Source organism: Westerdykella ornata (genome assembly GCF_010094085.1).
Source record: "Westerdykella ornata strain CBS 379.55 unplaced genomic scaffold EI97scaffold_7, whole genome shotgun sequence".
NCBI lineage: Eukaryota > Fungi > Ascomycota > Dothideomycetes > Pleosporales > Sporormiaceae > Westerdykella > Westerdykella ornata.
This window is the reverse complement of record NW_022986857.1, coordinates 784,209-804,864: the sequence shown is the minus strand read 5'-3', so window position 1 is coordinate 804,864 and position 20,656 is coordinate 784,209. Positions and strand designations below refer to the sequence as shown.

The 20,656-nt window shown below is 53.1% G+C and overlaps 10 protein-coding genes across 10 annotated transcripts; 5 read left to right on the top strand and 5 right to left on the bottom strand.

The window, feature by feature from the left end:
- The first annotated feature begins 627 nt into the window (after positions 1–627).
- On the top strand, positions 628–2,554 carry EI97DRAFT_298733 (uncharacterized protein). Its single transcript, XM_033794509.1, has 3 exons — positions 628–891; positions 950–1,710; positions 1,783–2,554. Coding segments are annotated over exons 1-3 (1,446 nt in total). The 5' UTR covers positions 628–889; the 3' UTR covers positions 2,466–2,554.
- Positions 2,554–3,030, top strand: EI97DRAFT_298582 (uncharacterized protein). The gene has a single exon (XM_033794508.1). The coding sequence runs from the start codon at positions 2,643–2,645 to the stop codon at positions 2,880–2,882; it is 240 nt and encodes a 79-aa protein (XP_033655136.1). The 5' UTR covers positions 2,554–2,642; the 3' UTR covers positions 2,883–3,030.
- On the bottom strand, positions 3,031–4,386 carry EI97DRAFT_298581 (alpha/beta-hydrolase). Its single transcript, XM_033794507.1, has 2 exons — positions 3,712–4,386; positions 3,031–3,634 (listed from the first exon to the last, which is right to left on the bottom strand). The coding sequence occupies exons 1-2, from the start codon at positions 4,153–4,155 to the stop codon at positions 3,179–3,181; spliced, it is 900 nt and encodes a 299-aa protein (XP_033655135.1). The 5' UTR covers positions 4,156–4,386; the 3' UTR covers positions 3,031–3,178.
- A 538-nt stretch (positions 4,387–4,924) lies between these two features.
- Positions 4,925–5,556, bottom strand: EI97DRAFT_441624 (uncharacterized protein; the record flags this gene model as incomplete). The annotated part of the gene is made up of 2 exons (XM_033799708.1): positions 4,925–5,194; positions 5,248–5,556. The coding sequence occupies 2 exons, from the start codon at positions 5,554–5,556 to the stop codon at positions 4,925–4,927; spliced, it is 579 nt and encodes a 192-aa protein (XP_033655134.1).
- Positions 5,557–5,771: 215 nt separating this feature from the next.
- EI97DRAFT_432450 (mortality factor 4-like protein-like protein 1) lies at positions 5,772–7,569 on the top strand. The gene is made up of 4 exons (XM_033798167.1): positions 5,772–6,133; positions 6,368–6,602; positions 6,714–7,101; positions 7,150–7,569. The coding sequence occupies exons 1-4, from the start codon at positions 5,964–5,966 to the stop codon at positions 7,329–7,331; spliced, it is 975 nt and encodes a 324-aa protein (XP_033655133.1). The 5' UTR covers positions 5,772–5,963; the 3' UTR covers positions 7,332–7,569.
- Positions 7,540–8,559, bottom strand: EI97DRAFT_432449 (P-loop containing nucleoside triphosphate hydrolase protein). Its single transcript, XM_033798166.1, has one exon. The coding sequence runs from the start codon at positions 8,328–8,330 to the stop codon at positions 7,587–7,589; it is 744 nt and encodes a 247-aa protein (XP_033655132.1). The 5' UTR covers positions 8,331–8,559; the 3' UTR covers positions 7,540–7,586.
- Positions 8,404–10,948, top strand: EI97DRAFT_298401 (DUF1741-domain-containing protein). Its single transcript, XM_033794506.1, has 7 exons — positions 8,404–8,690; positions 8,759–8,971; positions 9,018–9,284; positions 9,331–9,665; positions 9,711–10,121; positions 10,171–10,232; positions 10,282–10,948. Exons 1-7 carry the CDS (start codon positions 8,607–8,609, stop codon positions 10,797–10,799), a joined length of 1,890 nt encoding a protein of 629 aa, XP_033655131.1. The 5' UTR covers positions 8,404–8,606; the 3' UTR covers positions 10,800–10,948.
- A 783-nt stretch (positions 10,949–11,731) lies between these two features.
- On the bottom strand, positions 11,732–18,508 carry EI97DRAFT_432447 (uncharacterized protein). The gene has a single exon (XM_033798165.1). It carries the CDS (start codon positions 18,462–18,464, stop codon positions 11,892–11,894), a length of 6,573 nt encoding a protein of 2,190 aa, XP_033655130.1. The 5' UTR covers positions 18,465–18,508; the 3' UTR covers positions 11,732–11,891.
- A 120-nt stretch (positions 18,509–18,628) lies between these two features.
- On the top strand, positions 18,629–19,635 carry EI97DRAFT_432446 (uncharacterized protein). Its single transcript, XM_033798164.1, has 3 exons — positions 18,629–18,725; positions 18,780–18,846; positions 18,894–19,635. The coding sequence occupies exons 1-3, from the start codon at positions 18,671–18,673 to the stop codon at positions 19,138–19,140; spliced, it is 369 nt and encodes a 122-aa protein (XP_033655129.1). The 5' UTR covers positions 18,629–18,670; the 3' UTR covers positions 19,141–19,635.
- EI97DRAFT_466419 (protein prenylyltransferase) lies at positions 18,936–20,376 on the bottom strand (the record flags this gene model as incomplete). Its single annotated transcript, XM_033801534.1, has 3 exons — positions 18,936–20,144; positions 20,203–20,313; positions 20,368–20,376. The coding sequence occupies 3 exons, from the start codon at positions 20,374–20,376 to the stop codon at positions 19,161–19,163; spliced, it is 1,104 nt and encodes a 367-aa protein (XP_033655128.1). The 3' UTR covers positions 18,936–19,160.
- Between the last annotated feature and the right edge of the window lie 280 nt (positions 20,377–20,656).

The window sequence follows — 20,656 nt, the reverse complement described above, 5'->3', positions numbered from 1 at the left end:
GGCCAATATCAGTTGGGAGAGCATGTACAAGTACTTCCATTTTTATCATTCACTGAAAAACTATCGTTCCCCTAGAGCAAGGTGGCATCGTGGAAATCCGGGGAAGCTTGGCAACGGGTCGTCTTGGCGGAGGCTTGGCATCCACGTTGTGGCGGCGCAAGGGCAAGGGCAAGGGACGGCCGGCCCCAGCCGATCTGGGGAAGTTACGCGAGTACTTGACATGTGAAATCCCCCAACACCCTCCTTCACTCTCATCACTCTCCGTCAACCATCGTCACCATCGTCACTCTTATCACGCTCCTCCTCCTCTTCCACCACAAACCAACCAACCACAAGCCACCAACCACAGCCTATACGGCCACTAGAGAACGGCCGTCCCCGGCCCTATACTACCCTACAGTACCACATCCTCAGCCACTCCCACCACCTCCGTCCGCCTCACTGGACCACCACCAATCGCCCTGCGCTGCTTCAAAATTCGCTCCGTGGATACTCCGTACTCTTGCTAGCGCACCACCGCCGCCGGTCCCCGGAACCACTGTGCGCGTATTACTCATTCCTTGCCCACAACCGCGTCTCTGCCATCCTCCTCTGCCATCCTCCTCTGCCTCACAATCGCTCCTCCGACATTCACGCTTTCGTTTGCCCTATTGCTACCTCTCCCCCTTCATCTGTCTTGGACAAGGTGCCTTACGCGCTTGCCTTGACATCATCCCTTCGCGCCGTCCGCAAGCAGGCGCGTCACCCGCCGCACCCACTTGTCCCTCACGAAAAATATCAAGTCCATCCATCAACCTTCAACAAGCGGCACACTGAACGCTCTCCTAAGCGCAAGGCATGTGCAGCCGATGGCATCCTGGGACCCGATTGACACCGCTGCTCCCTTTGGATGTACGTCGTGCTGATTTGCTCTCCACGCTGCCAGTTTTCTGATCATACCTACAGATAGGTTTTCCGCAGGTAACACCTTCGCTGATGCCCCCAATGACCGGCGCCTGCTGAGCGAGCATGAAGAAGCCTCCTTGGAAGAGTTTTTCTCTAACCGGCCCCAGGACATTCCGCCAGACGAGTCAGTCCCCTTGCCAGACGAAACCATGGCAGCTGCTGGCGTCTACGATGTTGCGCCTCCACCCAGTGTGGTAGACGTCTCTACTATTGCAGATCAAAACCGGTCAGCCCAGCAGTCCATCCCTTACGCAGGGAATATGTTTTCTTCTGGTTTTCTCGCCAACACACAAACTCCTGTGCGGGCGACGTCGACCTTATACAACAGTATGGAAGTAACTAGCGGCTCTTACGACAGTTTCCAGTCCGCAACAGTCACGAGCGGCTCTTACGACAGTTTTCATCCTACAACAGTAACCAGCGGCTCTTACGACAGTTTTCAACCTACAACAGTAACCAGCGGCTCTTACGACGGCTTTCAGCCCACGACAGTCACCAGTGGCTACGACAACTTTCAGCCCACGACAGTCACCAGTGGCTCTTACGACATTTTCCAAACCACACCAGTGACCAGTGGCTCTTACGACAGTCTCCAGGCCACAACAGTGACCAGTGGGCCCTACAACAGTCTCCAGGCTGCACTGGCGGCGAGCGACCCCTTCCATGTGTCGGGAACTCTCAACATGACTTCCATGTTGGCTCCTGCTCGTGTCCAAGTCATCCCAGATAGCATAGCCAACCGACTCACAATCCAAACTCAACACGGTACGATTCCAGAGCCGCTTGCCGCTATGCTACCACTGCACTCGGAGAGAGGCTCTGTTGACGAACAACTAGCCGAGCGTTTTAGCCAAATAGCATCTACCACTACAGGATTGGTGTCGCCGAGACGGTCCTTGACGAGGCCGTACGTGTATGGCACAGATACCCGCTTCAATCCGTTTGGATATACACCTGCGAGCCGGGGTGCAGAAGCTGCAATAGTCAACCGCTTGACAGACGACATGCATAACGCCATTCGTCTGGACAGTTCAGCTCAACTTACCAACGGTGCAACAGTATCCATCAAGACAGAGACCGCAGAGTCTGCGGAAGCTTCCGGCGAGGACGAGGCGAACGGGCCAAGAGCTAAGAGGCGCAAAGTCAGCACAACGACGAGCGTGGCCTTTGAAAGCTCTGCAATGGAAAGAATCTCTTCCTCTACTTCCACTGCCAGCCGGAACCGATCCACGGCTGACGAGTCCACGCCTAGGAAGAGGAAGCGATCAACCCCGGCTGGCCAGGGACGGCAAAGGCAAAACCTGACCAACGAGCAGAAGCGCAACAACCACACTGCTTCGGAGCAGAAGCGTCGCAACGTGATCAAGGGGGGCTTCGACAAACTCGAATTGCTCGTTCCCGGAATCAAGAATGGCAATTTCAAGAAGGCTGCCATCTTGAAGGAGACGACAGAGTTTCTACAGATGCTGCAGGAGTGCAACAAGACTCACGAGAGTTACATCGGCAGAAGGAGAGGATGAGATCATTCTCAAATTTCTGCCACCACCTTTGGTCAAGATATCAACGCCATATGAATGGTCATAATGTCTAACGATAGAGCGAACCAGCGGCACCAACCCTTTGAAAGGCATGAAGGCTCTCCTTCGTGTCATCCGCGATCCCGGCGATAGTTTGCAGGCGTACAGAGGACAGGCGTTATGGGTCCATGCATTTATGATACCCCTCTGTTGCCCGCACAAAAGGGAACTGAGAATGTGCAAACTTTCCTTTTTGTTTTCCTCCCTTGTTGGCTTTCCTCTTTGGTTACTTGCTTTTGTCACGGGGTTGATGGATTTAAGGTGATGGATGGAAACAAGGGAAGAGGTTCGCGTCTTGCTTATATGTGGTTTAGTTCATGTTACTCTTGTAGCCATCTTGGTTGGGCAAGAACTTCCTAGGCATTGAGCTAATGGTTGTTCATCTTAGAGCGAGCGACGGAGCGCTTGGATTTGGGATAACAGATTGGTTTGAAAGAATGGATATGGATGGGGATTGGACGGCTTGTATGAGAGTTGAATGTATAGACGTCATTGCTCATGAGGCTGAATTCGCCGTGACGACCTAAGCGACAATAATGGTGGCTTTCGATTTCGTTTCTCATCGCTCGAAAACCCTTCTGAAGACATATCCAACTCCGCACAAGCCACAGCATTCCTCGCCCTCCCAAGTCACGTCAATTGCGCCTCCCACCCTCCTAAGCCGCAAACCCGAAGAACTTCATATCATCATTCCCACGGATATTCACACTGTGGCCCACACCCTGCGCATAGATACCCTGCACCCTAGGCCCATAGATCGTCCTCGTGTACCCGCTCTGCGGATCATTCTGCTTTGTGCTCTCCGGCTTATTGTAATCGTATCCAAACACGCCCGCCCACTGCTTCATTGTCTCCTGGTAGTTTTGCGGGCGGAGGGTCGTGTCCGCGGAGCCGTGATAGATCTGCATGCGCGGCCGCGTGCCGTTGTAGCCCGGGTACATGTCGAAGACGACCTGGGCCCATTTCTGCGGCGTCGCTGTCGACTGGCCGTTGGCGCACGTGCTGTTCCACGCGTCGACGCCCCCGGATTGCGACATGAAGCAACCCGCGGGGACGCCCGAGTAGACGATGCCCGCGGCGAAGACGTCGGGGTAGGTGGCGGCGAGGACGTTCTGTGTGTGGATGCAAGGTTAGAAAAGGATGTAAAAGGGGGAGGAGAGCCGAGGAATGAGAAAGAAGGGGATCTTACGGTCATCATGGCGCCCGAGGAGCTGCCGGTGACGAAGACCTTGGAGGCATCGGCCTTGTACTCCTTGATGGTCCACTTGACCATGTTGGCAATGGTGTTTGAGTCTCCGCCTCCCTCGTGCGTCAGCGTCTTCTTGGAGCTGACATCCCAGCACGTGCCCGAGTGAGGCGAGCTGGGGTAGATGGCAATGAAGCCGTATTGCTCGGCAAGCGTCTTGTAGGGCGAGTTGTTGTAGTACGCCTGGCCGGTACCCGTGCAGTAGTGCACGGCGACGACAATGCCGGGCGATGCGGCGAGCTTCTTGGGGACGTAGATGTAAAATCCAGCATTTGTGGGACCGACGCCGGTGACTTGAGAGAGTTGGCCGGGTGTGGGTGCTCGCTTTCCGAGCGTCGTCGCGGAGGCTACCGACAGGTAGCCGGCGAGGAGGGAGAGGAGACGCATGGTGGTGGTGGTGAAATTCAGTAGTCACTGACGGGGAGGGAGATGGATGGCCGAGCCTAGGGTGCCGGGATTTTTATAATCAAGGCGTTGGCCTGCGGTTGAAGGGAATCCCATATTGTACGAAACATTCCCGTCTCTTGTATCTATATTCGACTCCGCTAGAGCTAATTTGGGTCGTGCGCGACGTTCAAATAGAGTAACTGGGTCCGCATCGTGAGGCTAAAGCGTCTCCAGTGCCAGTGATTCGCGGTGCGATTCGCTCTTAATTCGTGCGTAATTGAGTGTGTTTGAAGGGACGGGACTCCTTGTCTCCTTTGGAAGTGGAGAAGAACGTGTCGCGGAGGAAATTGAAGATTCAGGTTATATTAATGTCGTCTGCCGTTTACCCGAACCCCGGCATCAGTGATTCATACCCCGGTAGCCGTCGAACGAGTTGTAGAGTCTGGTCCAGCACGTGAGAGCATGTCTATGGGGCCCCGTATTCCTCAATATAGTCAAGCGGAGGATTTTGTGGAGAAGTCGAAGGTGGATGCTTTCGGCTGGGCGGGGTTTCTCGACGCATACCACAAAGCAGATGAGCGCAAGTGCTTTGTCCTCCATATTGGGGAATTTTCCGCCGGTCCTCTGAGACCCATAGCAGACAGCCCGCCGGCTAGAGAAAATCCAGCTTTCTGCGCATGATGCGGAGTTGTTCCGTGGGATAATAGTGTCGATCTGCGGCTTTGAACCCTCAGGTGGCCGCGGAACAAGACCAATTCGAAGTGGTTCGTCAACCAGCGGGATGTGTGCATGCTGCCTCCAGTCTTTTGAGTGTAGTCAACACCTCTTCACCAATGTTCCCTCCTCCTACAGTCTTGGGAAATGTTCCATAGCGCAAGTCGCTGAGTTCGCCGACAGCATTCTGTATCTCATCCAACGCTTCTTGAATGTCCTTCTCCATCTCCTGTACTTGTGTCTCAATGCTCTTGGCCGCATCCTCCATGGCCGCGTGGACTGTCTGCAGTGTATGTTGCTTTCTGTGCTGGTGATAGCCGGAAAGCTGTAATCGCCAAGTTAGCAGGGCTCATGTTCGAGAAGAGAAGTGTTCGCTACCTCCTCCTCCATATCCAAAGCCACCGGATCTAGTCCAGCTACAGCACTGTGATCATCTTGTCGCCGTGCTCGAATGCACTCTCGTTTGAGGGGTCGGGACTTCTTGACCTCGTCCGCTATGTTACTGCGGACAGCCTCTATGTCTTCATTCCGTAGGCGCTGAAGCTCGCGGTATAGTAATTTCACGGCTGGGTTCTCGCGTTGGGAGCGGGGTAGAATGTTGGTGAATTCGTCCAGTGTCAGGAAGTTGTTCAGAGCGGCGGGAGCGAGGAGAAAGTCGGCGAGTATGGCGGCTTCTTGGGATGGCATTGCGGCGGATGTAGCTTGAGTTCTGCCCTACGTTGGCAAGGGTCGAATATCTGGGGCCCCAAGGAGTAATGAGAGACCGGACGTGTGGAGTGAATGTCATTGCACTGATTATTCATGGAGACTTGCGGGAAAGGGAAGCGCGACGCGTTGGGGTCCGTGCACGGGAGAGGCAGTTATACTGGCGCATCGCATACTCCAACCATCATTATCACTCCGCGCAATCACCGTCTCTTCCCTTTGTTTGACCCGTTGGACACCTGTAGCTTGTAGTGTCTCGCAGAAAGGCGTAGAAGACTTGATAGACGACGCCTCTGGACCCTGTAGGCTGCGCCCGTCACCGCCTCACCTGACCCGTGCTTTTACAGCGCTTGCACTGCGATTTTTCGGCCATCAGGGCTTCACCGACTATGGCGCCGGCCGCAGCACCGGAGCCGCTGTTCCGCAAGGATGAGAAGGCTCTATGTTTTCATCATGAGCTCTTGTACGATGCGAAGGTTCTGGACGTGAAGCCCCTGGACGAGGATGATAAGAAGAGTGGTTTCCAGTACAAGGTTCACTACAAAGGCTGGAAGAACACGTACGTATTTGCCCCTTTTATTTATTCTTCATGAGAGTCTCTGTCATCCCAACCCTGAGAAGCGGGCTTCTCTTGCGGCCTATGACAAACTCAAACCTCCCGCAACCCCAACCTCACTCCGCTCCCCACCCCATCAGTGGCCTCTCCTACCCCCACCACTCCACTTGCAACCCTTCCCTCCGCACCTTGCGTTCACTTTCACAACTTCGTAACCACGTCTTAACACTTGAACAGCTGGGACGATTGGGTCCCTGAAGATCGCCTGCGTAAGGTAACTCAGGAGAACCGCGACCTGGCGAACAGTCTCCGGCAAGACATGCTTGCCGCTCAACGCGCTGCTCGCGCAGCATCTACTGCAAGCAAGAAGAAGACTCAGGGCTCTGCTCGAGGAAGCGAGGAGCGTCAGACCTCCGTCGCCGCCGCCGGTCCCCGTGGGCAGAAGAGGCTCAGGGATCACGATCTCGAAAAGGTTAGTTTCATCATGGTGACTTTTGAAGCAGCGCACTCCTGCATATCTGCACGGTCATGCAACATCATGTGGAAGTGCAGGTCGTCTGTGTCAGTGCTGACTTGTCCATAGGAGGAGACCTTTCAGGCTCGCCGCGCTGTGCGGATCCCCATGCCCGACAGGCTCAAGAGTCTGCTGGTCGATGATTGGGAGAATGTCACCAAGAACCTCCAGCTGGTGTCGCTGCCCTCCAAGCGACCTGCCGGCATCATCCTCGACGAATACTTTGCAGCGCAGAAGGCTCAGCGCAGGCTCAGCGCAGTCGAAACAGATATTCTCGAAGAAGTCATCGCAGGACTGAAGGAGTACTTCAACCGGGCTCTCGGCCGACTTCTACTCTACCGCTTTGAGCGTGAGCAGCTCTTCGAGATTCACTCCGAAATGGAGAAGCCGACATCCGACCTGGCTGGCAAGACCTATGCGGACATCTATGGTGGCGAGCATCTTCTTCGGCTTTTCGGTGAGTCGTATCCTGAAAGTGCAGTAGATCCGTATTGACATCCTCAAGTGACCATGCCTGAGCTGATCGCCCAGACCAACATGGATGCACAGTCAGTGGGTAGGCTCCGCGAAGAGCTCACCAGCATGCTGTCTTGGCTGAGCAAGGAGCCGCAAGCCAGCACTTTCTTCTCGTCTGTGTATACCAGTCCCAGCCAGGAGTATATCGACAGGGCCAAGGCTAGCACTTAAGAGGCAGGCAGGCCGGCAGGGAGAGCACGGTCAAGAGAGTTCCATCATGTTGCGCCTTGGGCACCACTGTATCATTATTCCTTACACGATCTGCTCGTATTGGCGCACCTTCAGGGCATTCAGATATGGTTATGGGTCACGGTGTTAGGGTTTCATATACCTCTTTGGGGGAATAAGTTTGTGCATCCGAGATGGTACAATGAGCGGTATAGGTTATGGATTTCCTAGATGTGCAGAGTGTTCAACGTGTTTTGATCATGACTGGATTGTTTCCTCTAACACACCTATCGCCCATGCCAGACACTCCGTCATGCTCTCCTCTGCCTCCCTCGGCATGCCCTGTATCCTAAGTCGTTCGCAGACGTTCTCATCCAACTCACCGTGCACATCTCCCCCCTTGAACAAGAAGGCATGATCACTCACATAATTCGGCCAAACAACCTTGTCGACATACCCAGGGGGATCCTCCCAGAACCCTTCCAGTGTCACATACCCGCTCCTCGCCTCGCGTCTCCTCTTCGCAGTCTCATACGACGTGCGTAGGAAAAGCCTCACATCGAACAGCTCCCGGATCTCAGCCATTGACTCGGAGAACAACAGAAAGCCGTCCACGATCGCGATGGGCGTGTCCCAAGCGTATTTTTCAACCAACTCCTGCACCGACGCTTTACACCTGTCGATGAAAGCGGGATCGACACCATGCTCGCCTACGGAATTCTGGTCCTCCTTTGACACCAGGCTTGGCGGTGATTTCCCGTGCTGTTTAATGTACTCCAGAGCCTGGCGGAGATCTTTCAGGTTCAGCGATTCCACGCAATCCCAGTCCTGGATGCCATTTTTGACGGGAATTTCGGCATCAGTGAGGTAGAAGTCGTCGAGGTGCAGAATGAAGGTTGAGGGGAAAGTGTCCCGGAGAAGGCGCGACAGTGTGGTTTTTCCAGATGAGGAAGGGCCGGAGATGCCAATGAGGAGGACGGGACGTTTTGTATGAGAGCCCATGGTGCTCGGGTGTATACGATGGAGTGCGATTACGGCACAGCGCCCCTGCACCGGTGTCTGAAACGAGTAATTGAAACGGACGTCGGGAGTGTCCGCGATTAGGGTTCCGCCTGCGGCCCCGATGTTGTTCATGCAGGTGCCCTGGTGTAAGGCTGAACACGTGATTCGGTGACGGGGTTATGTCATTTAACAATTTCGGGTACACATGCGAGCTGGCAACATCAAAGAGAACCTTCAATCAGCTACGAACCGCAAAGTCGCGCAAAAGCTCCTGAGATGGAGCCCTCGCCGCTGACGCAGGATGCGCGGCCGGAGTCGTTCCAGCCGAAAATCACAAGGCTCTATGAAACTTTGTTTCGGGTATGTTGATTTCTTGAGGTTGTTTGCTGAATTGCGAGAAGCTAGGGGAGGGGCTGAATTGTGAATAGGATACTGAAGAAGACCACGATTATGAGCTCTCTGAGGGGTTCTGGGAGGAGTTCTTTCTCCTGCGACCGGACAGGAAGGGATTGAAGCGCGTAATTGAGTCTGTGAGCCCAGATGGCATGCTGCGAGTGCAAGGGCATTCACAGCAGCTGTTTCTGGGAGCTATCAAGCGGATACGGCTGGCAAAGGAGCCTTCTGATGAGATTGCGCTCGATGTAAGTCACCTTCAATATCACTGCACCTCTCAAGCTTACGACGTAGACCTTGACCATCTTTCTAGACTTAGCCCTCAGCAAGAAGTATACGAATCCGAACTCCGACGTGCTTTCAGTCCTCGCCGGACTAGACGATGCGGATACCGTGGTCTCAGATTTCGTAGCCACCATCGACACCGCAATACGGAACGGCCGTAATCCTATCGTACGGCTCAAGGCTGTTCGCGCCGCTCTCGCCATGACCGCCGGGTCATTCCACACAGGACTTCCTTCGTACTTCACGCATCGAGACCTCTTCCCTTCGCTGATGAAGGTATGCGTTTGCGCCGGGACATAGCGTTCAATGCTTACGCAAATAGTACATACAAGACTCAGAAAGCAGCTCGGAAGTTACGCCAGCGTTTTATCTCCTTGGTCTGTTGGCCAACTACAACAGATTCGAGTTTCAGAATCCGTATCGGTTGAGGATGGATGACTTTGTTAATGACGGTATTATTCAGAAGATCATAGTGAGCTTTGGGAATACTTGCGCTTCGCTGAGGGATGCGTACGTGGCAGTTCAGGATGATATACCCGAGGGATGGACACTAGGGTCTACTCTCAACATGATTGGATTGGGGGTGCTGGCACCCGCGTCGAGACCGAAGACACCCGCCTTGAGTGCCGAGGAGACCAAGGCTCTTTTCGCAGCTTTGTAAGTGTCCTGGATTTTGAGGTCTGACAACACTAACTCTTACAGGCCGGGTCCAGCGATAGGACTCGTGCTCTCGACATACGACTTTGCCAACGCAAACAAGCTATTCTGTTTCAACTTAGTAACCATACCAGCTCCAAAGAAAGGCGAACCATCCCCCCTGAGCTCGTTCTTCTCACTCACCTCTTACCTCTTTCAGCATGCTCATCGGACATCGAGAGCGGCATTGTATACTTACCTTACCCTTTTCATACTACAGATCCTGGTGGAGGACCAGATACTGGTAAAGCGCTTGTCGAGCGAAGAAAGTGCCATGTCCGTCCGTTTGTGCCGGCAAAGGCAGCCGTACCTTCCGGCTGTGAAAGGGGATCGCGTTCCTACTGCTGTAATACTGGACCTTCTTGTCGATGGTATCAATCATAATCTGAAAAAAAGACTGGACGTCGATTATTACATGTAGGTGGGCATGGTGTAGAGTCGCGGTGGTTGCTGACCAGTCTGTTAGCCTCTGCCTTGGTGTTCTCCTACGCATCCTGTCATACCTAAGTCGAGCGAAATGCCGTATTGGTAAGCGTCTCCGAGAAATATTGTTAGCACGCAGGCCTGACTCAAGAAGCATATCACTGGTCGGAATTATGGAGGTCGTTATTGTCATTTTTCCGTTTCCTATCAACATACCCCAACGATATCCGACCTATCCACGGATCCTCTGAGATGATCGATCGCTTAGTCAGCCTCCTTGCGTTCGCGCTCTCCAACGGCGAGAACTTCCTACCGGACCCGGTAGCATACGACGACCTGTTTTACAAGATCGTCGAGCAAGGAGAAACACTGACAAAGTTTCGGGACGCATATAATCTCGAGACCTCAGGCCAGCACCCAATACAGACGCTACTCAGCGTGTCATCACACTATCATACACTCCTGCAAGAGAAGGGGAAGGCGAGGAGTAAACATCTCAGTCCGCAAGAGGTCAGCAATGTCATCAAGCAGGGCTACGAAACTCTTTCTATCGAAGCGGGGGAAGGCTTGGACCGCTGGGAGAAGTTTCGGGAGGCGGACTTCAAGGCTGTGCTCAAGCGAGTGGCTAGGGCAGCTGTTGACGACGCAAAGACGCTGCTGGTAGAAAAATGAAGAAGTTTCAGCATGTGCAGAACAAGCCGTTGGTAGACCATCGAGATTTGGGCTCACTAGTGACCACGTTAATATTGTGACGTCGGAGCGGAACCCGAAGGATAGTCACCGCAGACCTCCGGAGGCGAGTGTCTCGCACCTATATAAAAACCTCAGTTCCCGCTCATAGCTTCGATCTTGCTCTTCACACTACATCAACTCTTTCAGACCACGGCTTCGGATACATACACATATCACATACTCCATCACTCTTTTGGCCACGTCTCCAAGAGGCTCACTCTGTCTACATAGTTATCTGTCACTCTTCGGAGTGAAAACCTATAACGCTCCATATTGGCACCTTTCCCCGATAGCTCTGATCGAGGGGACAACCCGCATATACAGAGTCTTCGGATTGCGATCCACATCCCTCGCAACCATGACGACCAAATCGTTTCTCGGCCTCAAGTGCAAACGAGGAGCCCAGTGCTCGTTGGGGCTCGCAACCCACATTCACCACCAGCACCACCATGGGGAGCATCCCAACGCATTGACATTATAGCGCCGACGAAGCTCTTGGGGCAGAGCCACCCCCGCTTGTACACCGCAGGACGTTCTAACGCAGGCCACGGTAAAATCTGCGACTAGGACGCTATCGGAGGAACTGGAGGGAGTTGGGGGGCCCGCCGGCGTATACTCCCTACGCTATACGCCGTACGCTGGTGCAGAGGAAATGGAGGAAGTCGAAGGCCTCAAAGCGGGAAAAGCATTTGAGTCTTGAGGTGCCCTGCAGATCGGGACCGCGGTTGACGTTATGAAAATGGGTTGTTGCCGCTGTTGTGCTGGCTTGTGCTTTTCTGAGATAGCTTGGGATGGGTTCAGGTAGATTGCTTATTTTGGGGGCTGTCGAAAAATTTGAATACCCATGGAGTGTATGGAGTTAGGAATTTATTGAGCTGTATAGCCTTGGTTCAGATCGCGCCCATGCCGGCTCTACTGAAAGGGCTGCATATGGCGTACTACCAATGTGTCTTGGCGATGGCTTGACTATGCATGCCTCGCTCATCCTTCGCGAAAACATCACATTTCCCCAGTCTCTTGCATCCTCACCGTTCATCCCTCCGCTGTGCAAAGGGCATACCTACCCCCTTCCCCAACTCGGTCCCCTGCATCCTGCTCATCGTCACCATAAACCCATCGCACAACATCGCAAAACTCCCTCCCAGCCCTCTCCAACCTCCACATCTCCTCCTCTTCCGAGCCAACATCAACAACCACCTCTTTCCTCGCATGGCCATGCCCGAAAAAAATGGCTCCGCTTCCCATCTCCGTCCAATGTGCCTTGAGCGCGTCTTGTAGATTGCGATTGCAGAAGGTGAGAACGTCGGAGGGTTGGTGGCGCAGGACGTCGGAAACGGGAAATGCGGTGGTGGGCGGGAGTTCTGAGTTGGAGTGACTGTCCGTCATGGCCGATTTGATAGAGGCCACGAATTTAGTGCAGTAGATGACAATGGGATGTTTTCGCTGTTCCCCCAGTGCCCGGGCGATGATGTACTCCAGTGTCGGAATCGCCGCGGCCAGCGCGTCCAGCATGAGCGAAATGGCGTGCATGACGTGGGGTTTGCTCAGGAGAGGGGGTGTTTGGTTCAACGTTTCGATGCTGCGGATGAAGGCGTACGAGATACTGCTGATATTCTTGAAAACGGTCTCGACGCTCGCATCGTCGTTGACACGCAACTCAAAGGGTAGAACTTTCAGTATGGTTCTCAGGGATTGTAGTACGGGTTTCGCAATCAGGAAACCGGTTACACTGGAGAAGGCGACCTCGATATAGGCTGGTACGATATCCTGGAGGAAGAGACTGCGGAGTGGGGATATGCTTAGAGATGGGTCTTCTTCATTTGTTAATGCCGTAGAGAGCTGTCGCACGAGATACTCGCCATGGTTGTCTTTCGCGGCCTGTTGAGCCACAGTATGCACGAAGGTCACCAGCTGCTTTGCGATCCCTGGGTTTTGCAGTTTCGGGGCGTATCCGCACAAGCGGCCTACGACATAATGAGGGTCGGTAGCTGGAAGAGGGAAAGCGATGGAGTCGGTGAAGAAGGCGTTGACTGTGCAGATGTCGGAACTGTACTGCTTGAGAAAGTGGACAATTTTCTGTACAAACTCCACATACGCGCCAGCGACAGTGGAGCGTTGGCCCAGTTGCAGGTAATTGTTCTTCATCGCCAACATCATGCTGTCGAGTAACGAGGCGTATTCCCTTTTCAGTTCAGCGACTCGATAAGGCTCCTCAAGTTTCGCTCGGTAGATGTCATCTTGCATGTTGGCCAGAATGCTAGACAACAATGACAGTCGGCGCTGCTTCAAGGTATCAGCCGTGATATCAAATTCGCCTGTTCGATTGTCCCTGTAAAATGGGATATTCTTGAGAAGCGGCTCTTCCTGGCTTGACTGTACAAGCACGTGTAACAATCGGTATTGGAACCTGAGCAAGGCCTCACGTTCAACGAGAGAGACCAGTAGTGTTCCCATGAAGTCGGAACGGTGCTCCTTATATGCAGCGGATTTCGTGCGCAACAGCGTTGCCATGAAGTATGGCCTAAATTTCCGGCTCTGTTCTGTATCGCGAAGTTGCTGCCAGGAGACTGGACTGAAAGGACCCACATAATGGGACCATGAGCGCAATCCCATGGAGACCTGGCACACAGCAAGTTGGACCCACGTGTCAACGCATTCCATGAGAAGGTTGTCGTCTGGCATAGATTCTGTGCCGAAAGCATTTGAGAGCAGGTGCCAAAGAGGGGATTGAATCCAGTCGAGAACAGGGTGTTCTTTCATCTCTTGAGCAATATCCTCGAGGTCCTCAATGTCTGGAAAGTCTCCATAGTCCTGGCTCTCCTCGTTGTTGGACTGGCTCTCAAGCCTGGGATCTTGCTTGTTTTGACTAGAGATGAATACGCGCAACATCGCCAGAGTTTTGCGTATGACTATCGATAACCTTTGGTCATCCACATGAATCAGTTCTAATAGTTGAACGACGCCGGAGTCGATGAGAAAATCCTTCATGAACATGACCCCTGGATTCTTTTGCACTGCTCGGTGTATGCCAGCAACACAGTCCCGTAAAGTGGCAATGGCTTGTTTCTGATTTCTGCCCATCGTCAACTGTACCATTCGAGCATCTACATCGGCTGAACCGTCGTGGTCTTTAATCTTCAGGAATTCATCCGCTTCAGTCTTTGCCAATCGATATTGTTTCAAAGTTTGTTCCATGATTTCTTTATGCCACTCTGCAAATGGTTGCATGACTTCGTATGGTTCTCCGGTTGATAATTGGAAAAGAGTAAGATTTTCCCAAGCCCGCACATTGAGACGGCATGCTTCCCTATGGGAGCCTTCGTGGTCCACCAGGCGTCGAAGCAATGTGACCTTGGGGCGGCAGGAAGGGGGTGACGCCCGATATAGGGTGCAAAGAAGGTCATGGTTGTTCCTCAATGCATTCAAGGAGTCCTGTCCCAAGCTCTTCTCCTTGGGATAAGTTCGATCATGGTTTGGAATGCAGCGGGATACGAAACTGCGGACTATTTTCTCCGCATACACATTCCTCATTCCATTCACTCCCAAGGCCACACTCTTTAAAAAGATATGGAAGGCGCTATCGCATGGCATGAGGCTTAGTTGGGGCTCTTCCCCAAGGTCTTGCAAGAAGGTTGGAGAACCTCTATCTTCCTCCCCGGATAATGGACGATAATGACGCTTGGCGAAGAATCCAAGCACTGTGGTGAGCATGGGGTCGCATTTCACCCAATGCCATGTCTTGATGAGTTCATGACATCTCCTGAGATTCGCTCTGACATACTCGTTCAGAGAGGAGCTCATTTCGGCTTTTGAGGCAGGGTAAAGCGAGAAAACCTGCTGCAGAATGTCTTTTACGAACGCCCAGTTCTCGTTCGCCAGTTCGAACCTGTGCTTCGTAATGAGTACACCTGACGCGTCAATCTCCACGAAAGGAAGAAGAGTGAAGACAGTTGCCCAAACGGAATCTAGCTTCTTCACATGCTTGGTGTTCTTTATCAGAGAGGACAGTTCCTGGCTGACAAGGTCCCAAAATCCAGAGCCAGGAATGCCTGCGTGTCTCAGCGTAACCATGCATATTACAACACTCTCGACCAGTATATCCTTATCTTGGATACCGCTCTCGCGACCCAGTAAGCTGCGGTTCCGCTCCAGGAATATTCCCAGGTCTGGAATGCCACGGCGGATGATATGTTGTATGATTGTTTTGGCGGAGCTTGAGATGAACGCCGCCATGAGATCACGAATAGAAGACTCGACAACGACGTGCTGTGCTACCAGAAAAAGTTGGAGGCTGATCACGAGAATGTATCCTAAAGGGCGGACAATTTCATTCTTCGTCGCAACAGGACGAGCTGGGTCATCGCACGTGCAATCGATGCTTAGGATTCTCTCGGACTGCGAACTCAGCAGATTCTTCATCCGTAGCACAAAGTCTCTCCTGTCGATTGCATCCAGGAAACTGAGGTTGGTGTTAATGTACTTGATCAGCGACCTAAGTGTTGACGACATTGCGGCAAGGCGGGAAGGATCGGAAGCACTCCACGAGGAATCGAATGATGAGGCAATCCGAGTCCAGGTTTCGTCCGTCCATGGTCCGCACCTGACATGTTCAGAACCAACTTGAAAGATGTGATGGCCGGGGAACGTATCCATATCTCTTTGTGAAACGAGTAAGGCTCGTTTCAACTCTTCCTGACCGATGAAAGTCTCCGAATGGAAATACGTTCCAATGGGGAGTGGCGATATGTCGAAGGATGTAGGATACACGGTCCCGTAAGGACCAAGTCCCTCGAGACCGGCGTGATCAGCTGTTGTGTCATGCGCTGCGGGTTCATTGTCAATCAAATCCATGGGTGTCGGCTGGCTTGGTTGTCTGTATTCTCTAGCCTCTACGTCTACTCTCTGTGCGCGTTTCTTGCGGAGGCGACGATGCTGAGTTCTCTTCGCTGACACGTCCTTGTCGATAGCTTCGGCCAATTTGGCCTTGCTTACGTCCTCGTTGGGTAAAGGAGACAGAAGCGCAGTCTCATCTTGGGCTAGAAATCTTGCAAGCTGGGGATTTATGGATGGTACCCAGCGGGTCGCGGCGGGCATATATGACAAGTCAGCACGTCGCAGTCCTCGCTGAAACTGGATATTGCTTGAACCTTTGCCATATTCTGACTCAAGGCCCTCCAGTTGTGCAGTCCGGAAATTTGGTGCCTGTCTTCGGACAACAGAACGATGGTTTCCTTTCGCCGGGAGTATCAGGGGTGTATTGGAATGCTTTTTTGGCAATTGCGTGCGGGCAGTACTGGCTAGAATTGAGCCATCTTCAAGGGCTTCTTCTTTTCTCCGTAAAGCAATGAGATCCATACCAATGGGCGGGGGTGCTCCAGACGGCGCAATGGCGGCAATGGGCGTCCGTGGGAAGCGCATCTCTTTTTCATGGGGTTTTCGAACTGTGGAGGGTGGATGCTCACCAGTTTGCGCTCTTGCATTCGGCCTCCGACGAATTTCCCCATTCGTCCATTGCCGTAGTATTGAGCAAGCGTCTTCGGTATCCTGCGCTGTGGATAACCGTATATGTTTGTTTGTTGGCGACTGCCGACCCTGATCAGCACGTTGACGGACTCGTCTCATGGCTATTTTCATGAATTGCGGTATTGGATTGGTCCCAGCTGTAGATTCAGCTACGTCGATGATGCTCAAAGCAGGCGGGTCACGTGAAGTCTTCCGTGTTCGGGTAGTTTTCTGCTGCGTCCTCCGAAAGGCGTCGTCACCTCTACGACTACCCAAGCCTGCGGGGATTCGGAGCTCATCGTTCAATACACGTTGTCTTTTGGAGGCTGGGAAAGCATCGGTCAACTTCAGTTGACGATGTCTTCTTTTCCGGCCACTGGCAGTCCCGCCGAGCGAGTAGAGAGGGAGGCGGTCGTTTTCCATGCTTGCTAGATCGTCATCAATATCATAACGACGATCATACTGTGCAGCCAGTTCCGCAGCTTCTCGAGCAGCCTTCTGGACATCATTAGGATTTCCTGGCAGTACCCTATCATCTCCATCGTCCGATGCGTCCAAGATCTCAATAACTTCCGGATCCGCGGGTGCCGAGGCTCGTGGTGGGAGCGCTGCCGGCCTCAGAATTCGTTGAGCTACTCCTCGTTGCAGCTCCTCTCGTTCAGGAATACTGCCATGGTTGCTCTGTGACCTGGCGATTTGTTTCTTTTTCCGTTGTCTCTGCTGATCAAAACGTATCCAAGACGCCGGAAGCACACCTCTGATCTTCTTTTTGATGACCTGCGCTTCAGCCTCGCTCTCAGAGTCGGGGCTAGAAATTGACGAGTCGGTACTGGAGTCTTCCGAGGATACGACGATGGGGCGGAATCGTCCGGCACGTCTCGTATTCGGTGCTCCCGCACCTGGATCCTCTTCCTGCATGTCGGGAGAGTCAGAAGGTGTAGGTAGGCTGCGAACGTGCACAATCCCTATTCTCGGAGGTTTCCGTAGCTCCGGATCAGGGGAAGTGCGATTGCCACCGCCTGGGCTGCTGGACTCCGGGGGGGAGTCTGGAATGCCCCATACGTCAACATGTTCTTGCGCAATCCCGTTGGCTGTCGGCCTATCCCTCGTATTAACTTCACCGCCCGATGGTCCTGGGCTCATTGAGAACGCAGCGTCCAGCTTGCGCCTCTTACGACCATTCGCGGAAGGCACATCTGGCTGACTCCATGGAGCATTGTGTGGTCCATGGGCCTGCCTTTTCCCGCCACTGCGTGGACGACCAGCCGAGTGGGCATGGCGACGCACACCTCCCCGGTCGCCTCTAATCGGTGTGGACAACAGGCGTGGTGGCGGACTGTTCAGAGGGCTCTGATAGACCGGGTCGAAGTCCTGCTCTTGGGATTCATCTTCCTCGTGACGAGCTCGACGCGCGGGAGATTTGGGTCTGGGTACAGGCTTGATTCCTCTTTTCTGGCATTCTCGTCTGTACATCTCCCCTTCAAGAAGATATGGATGCAACTGTATGGGCTTCCTTGCACGCAATGAACGGCCCACTCTCTCTGTTGTGCTCAGAAGCCACGCTGTCGAAGGCTGCGGAATAACCACCTGGACCTCTGGTCTACGTTGCGGCGAAGTGAGGATTGGGTGCGGCGTATCGACGTCTGACGGCGAGTCTGAGAGATCATCCTCATCGCTTTCAGAGACTGAAAGGCGTGGATAGGTGTCCACGACTCCCGATCGATCTGATATCAACGCATTGCTGGCAAGCTGTGTGACAGGAGCGGGCTTCGGGGTTGGCGATCCTTGAAGTGGATCGGGACTCTCAGTGGGTTTCCTTTGGTGAGCCGGTGTGGTGAACGGAGATGCGACCAGCGGTTGTTCAACTTTCTCCGCGTGCTTTTCTGGATTGACCAGCGTTCCGTATGGCTTTTCGGGGGATTCAATGGCATCTTGGGAACATCTCGAGCGTTGCGACGAGCTTGCGGCTTGTGGCTTGGGAAAGACGTGTGTATCGGAGATGCTTTGAGGCGTTGGTGAGGAAGAATTGGTAGATAAGCTGTCCAGACCATCATCCTCTTCATCTGAGTCCTGGACAAACCCTTTTAGTCGCCATCCGGACATTTGGAACAGAACATGTCTGTGGGAACTACGTGTGGGGTACAATGGGGAAGCTGAAGGGTAGGCAAATCATGCCAAGAAGACGCGTCTCGCGTCTGGATGATGCGTGTCACGTGAGCGCGTCAATCCAAAAAGCTCCTCGGGAAATAGTCATCGAGAAGCTCACAATTCAAGACTATCATCAACAAGTTTTCGATCAGGTTCAGGAAATGGCAGCAAAAATAGTACCTATTGCGCTGGCTATTATCGGAGGTGTGTCAGTAGGTATGTTCTTTGCTCTGGAAGCCCATTTTGTGAGTAGATACTGAACTGGACCAGCCGTGGCCACCTTTCAGCCCGAATTGGAGGCGCAGCAGAAAAGGAGACTGGAAGAAGAATACCGACGGTGAGTAATCATAAAAGGTGCGCATATAGTCTATTGATGAGGGACAGCGATCTAGCTGCTGCTGCGGCTGCCAGCGGCAACAGCGCGCTGGCACGCGAAATTGCACCGCAATTCAGGGACAATACACTTCGTGAGGAGATTCGGCCTAGAGCACAAGCACCGCAGGAAAATGAGCGATCAAAGTTGTCATCTCTTCTCGGCCTGTGGGCCTGGCAGAAACCTGGAAGCGACGACACATCCACATTCAGAAACTCATCGGGATCAAGTAATGGGGTAGATCAATCGCAGCGGTAACCAACAATGTCCGCTTGACGTTATATATTGAGTTTCGCTCCAAGTTCCTCCCAACGTCCCTTCCGCAGCGGATCTATCCTTTTGAGCTGATCCAGCCACTTGCGCAGGTCCAGGGTGGTGAAGGATTTTGTTCCCCCTTCCACCTGCAAATAGCAGGTCGCTAGATCCAGAAGCCTCTCGTATATCCATTTACAGTCCGGCTCATCGTCAAGAATCTCTCGCATATAATCCATCTCGTGTGCGTAGTATTCCTGTCGCTCCTTGTTGGTTAGATCCAAGGCAATCAGGCGTTCGTCCGGGCAGTCAGGTGCTAATGTACTCATCAGGTATTCGTGATAGTACCATATTGACTGGTCGAACGGGTCTGTATTTATCGCTGTACAAATCAAAGCTAGTTCTGCGTCAAGTAGCCTTCGTCGCTCGGCGTTATCCGCGCCGCGGCGGCGGAGTAGCTGTGGAATTATTCTCCCTCTGTTATGCCACGCCGAGAAATTGGAGAGGTTGGTTCTGATCATCTTGGTCGTGTGGTCGAATTCCGATTCTAACCAGTCTTTATGTGATTCGGGTCTGGCGTGGACGTCCAAGGACTGGAGCCGCTCCAGCTGGTCGACCACAAAGCGCCGATAGCTCCATGCGTGGAAGTTGCGGCTGTCGGCGTGGAGCATTTTCCCCACCAACTGCAGCTCGCCAGACCACAGTTCTCCGGCTGTGCGTGATTTGAGTATGGCTTCGGCCTTAATCAAGATCCAGTTTCTGTGATTCCATATCCAATAGCACTTTGGGTATTTGCGCAGCAGGGAGAAGGTGAGCTGTAAATCTCCGCTTATGAGTTCTTCACCGAGCTGTTCAGTTGATTGCTGGTGTTCTCCTTCTTGCGCGTGCGCCTCGAGTATAGCTCCAAGCACGCGGCGACGGTGATTCCATATTGTGTAGTACTCCGGGTTCTCGTGTAACAACTTGGTGACAAGGCTCAGTACATCAAGCGTATACCGCCTTTCTGCAATCTGCACGATAGGCAGCTGTTAGCTTTACTTTAGTAGTATGGAGGAGTCATTCACAAACCTTTGTATTCACAAGCTCTACGAGCTCCCTGTAGGCCGCAATCTGCTGAAGCTCCTTCTGACGGCTTTCCTCCGAACGTACTCCTGAAATCGCGGAGCGCGAGACTCCATGCTAGCATCCTCGTGAGCTGGATTCCGTCTGAAGTTCCGCCTTCCACTTACTTACACTTGCCATGTCCGTCGGCTGGTGTATGGGCTCTCCACTGTTGTTTGAAAGGTAGCACCCTGCGGTTCGTAGCTACTCGAGCTGTCCGGAGTCGGCGAAACCTGGTCCCCGGGCGGGTGGCCTTCCACTCCTTCCAGTCTGATCAGATGAACCTTAACAAACCGCTTCTTCCTCTAACCTCGCCTGCAGCAACATATTTCAATTCATCACCTCAATTATCATTAGGTACTAACAAAACAGTGATAACAGTAACAGCAGCTCATCCCGAGTCCATCACCTCCTCCTGGTG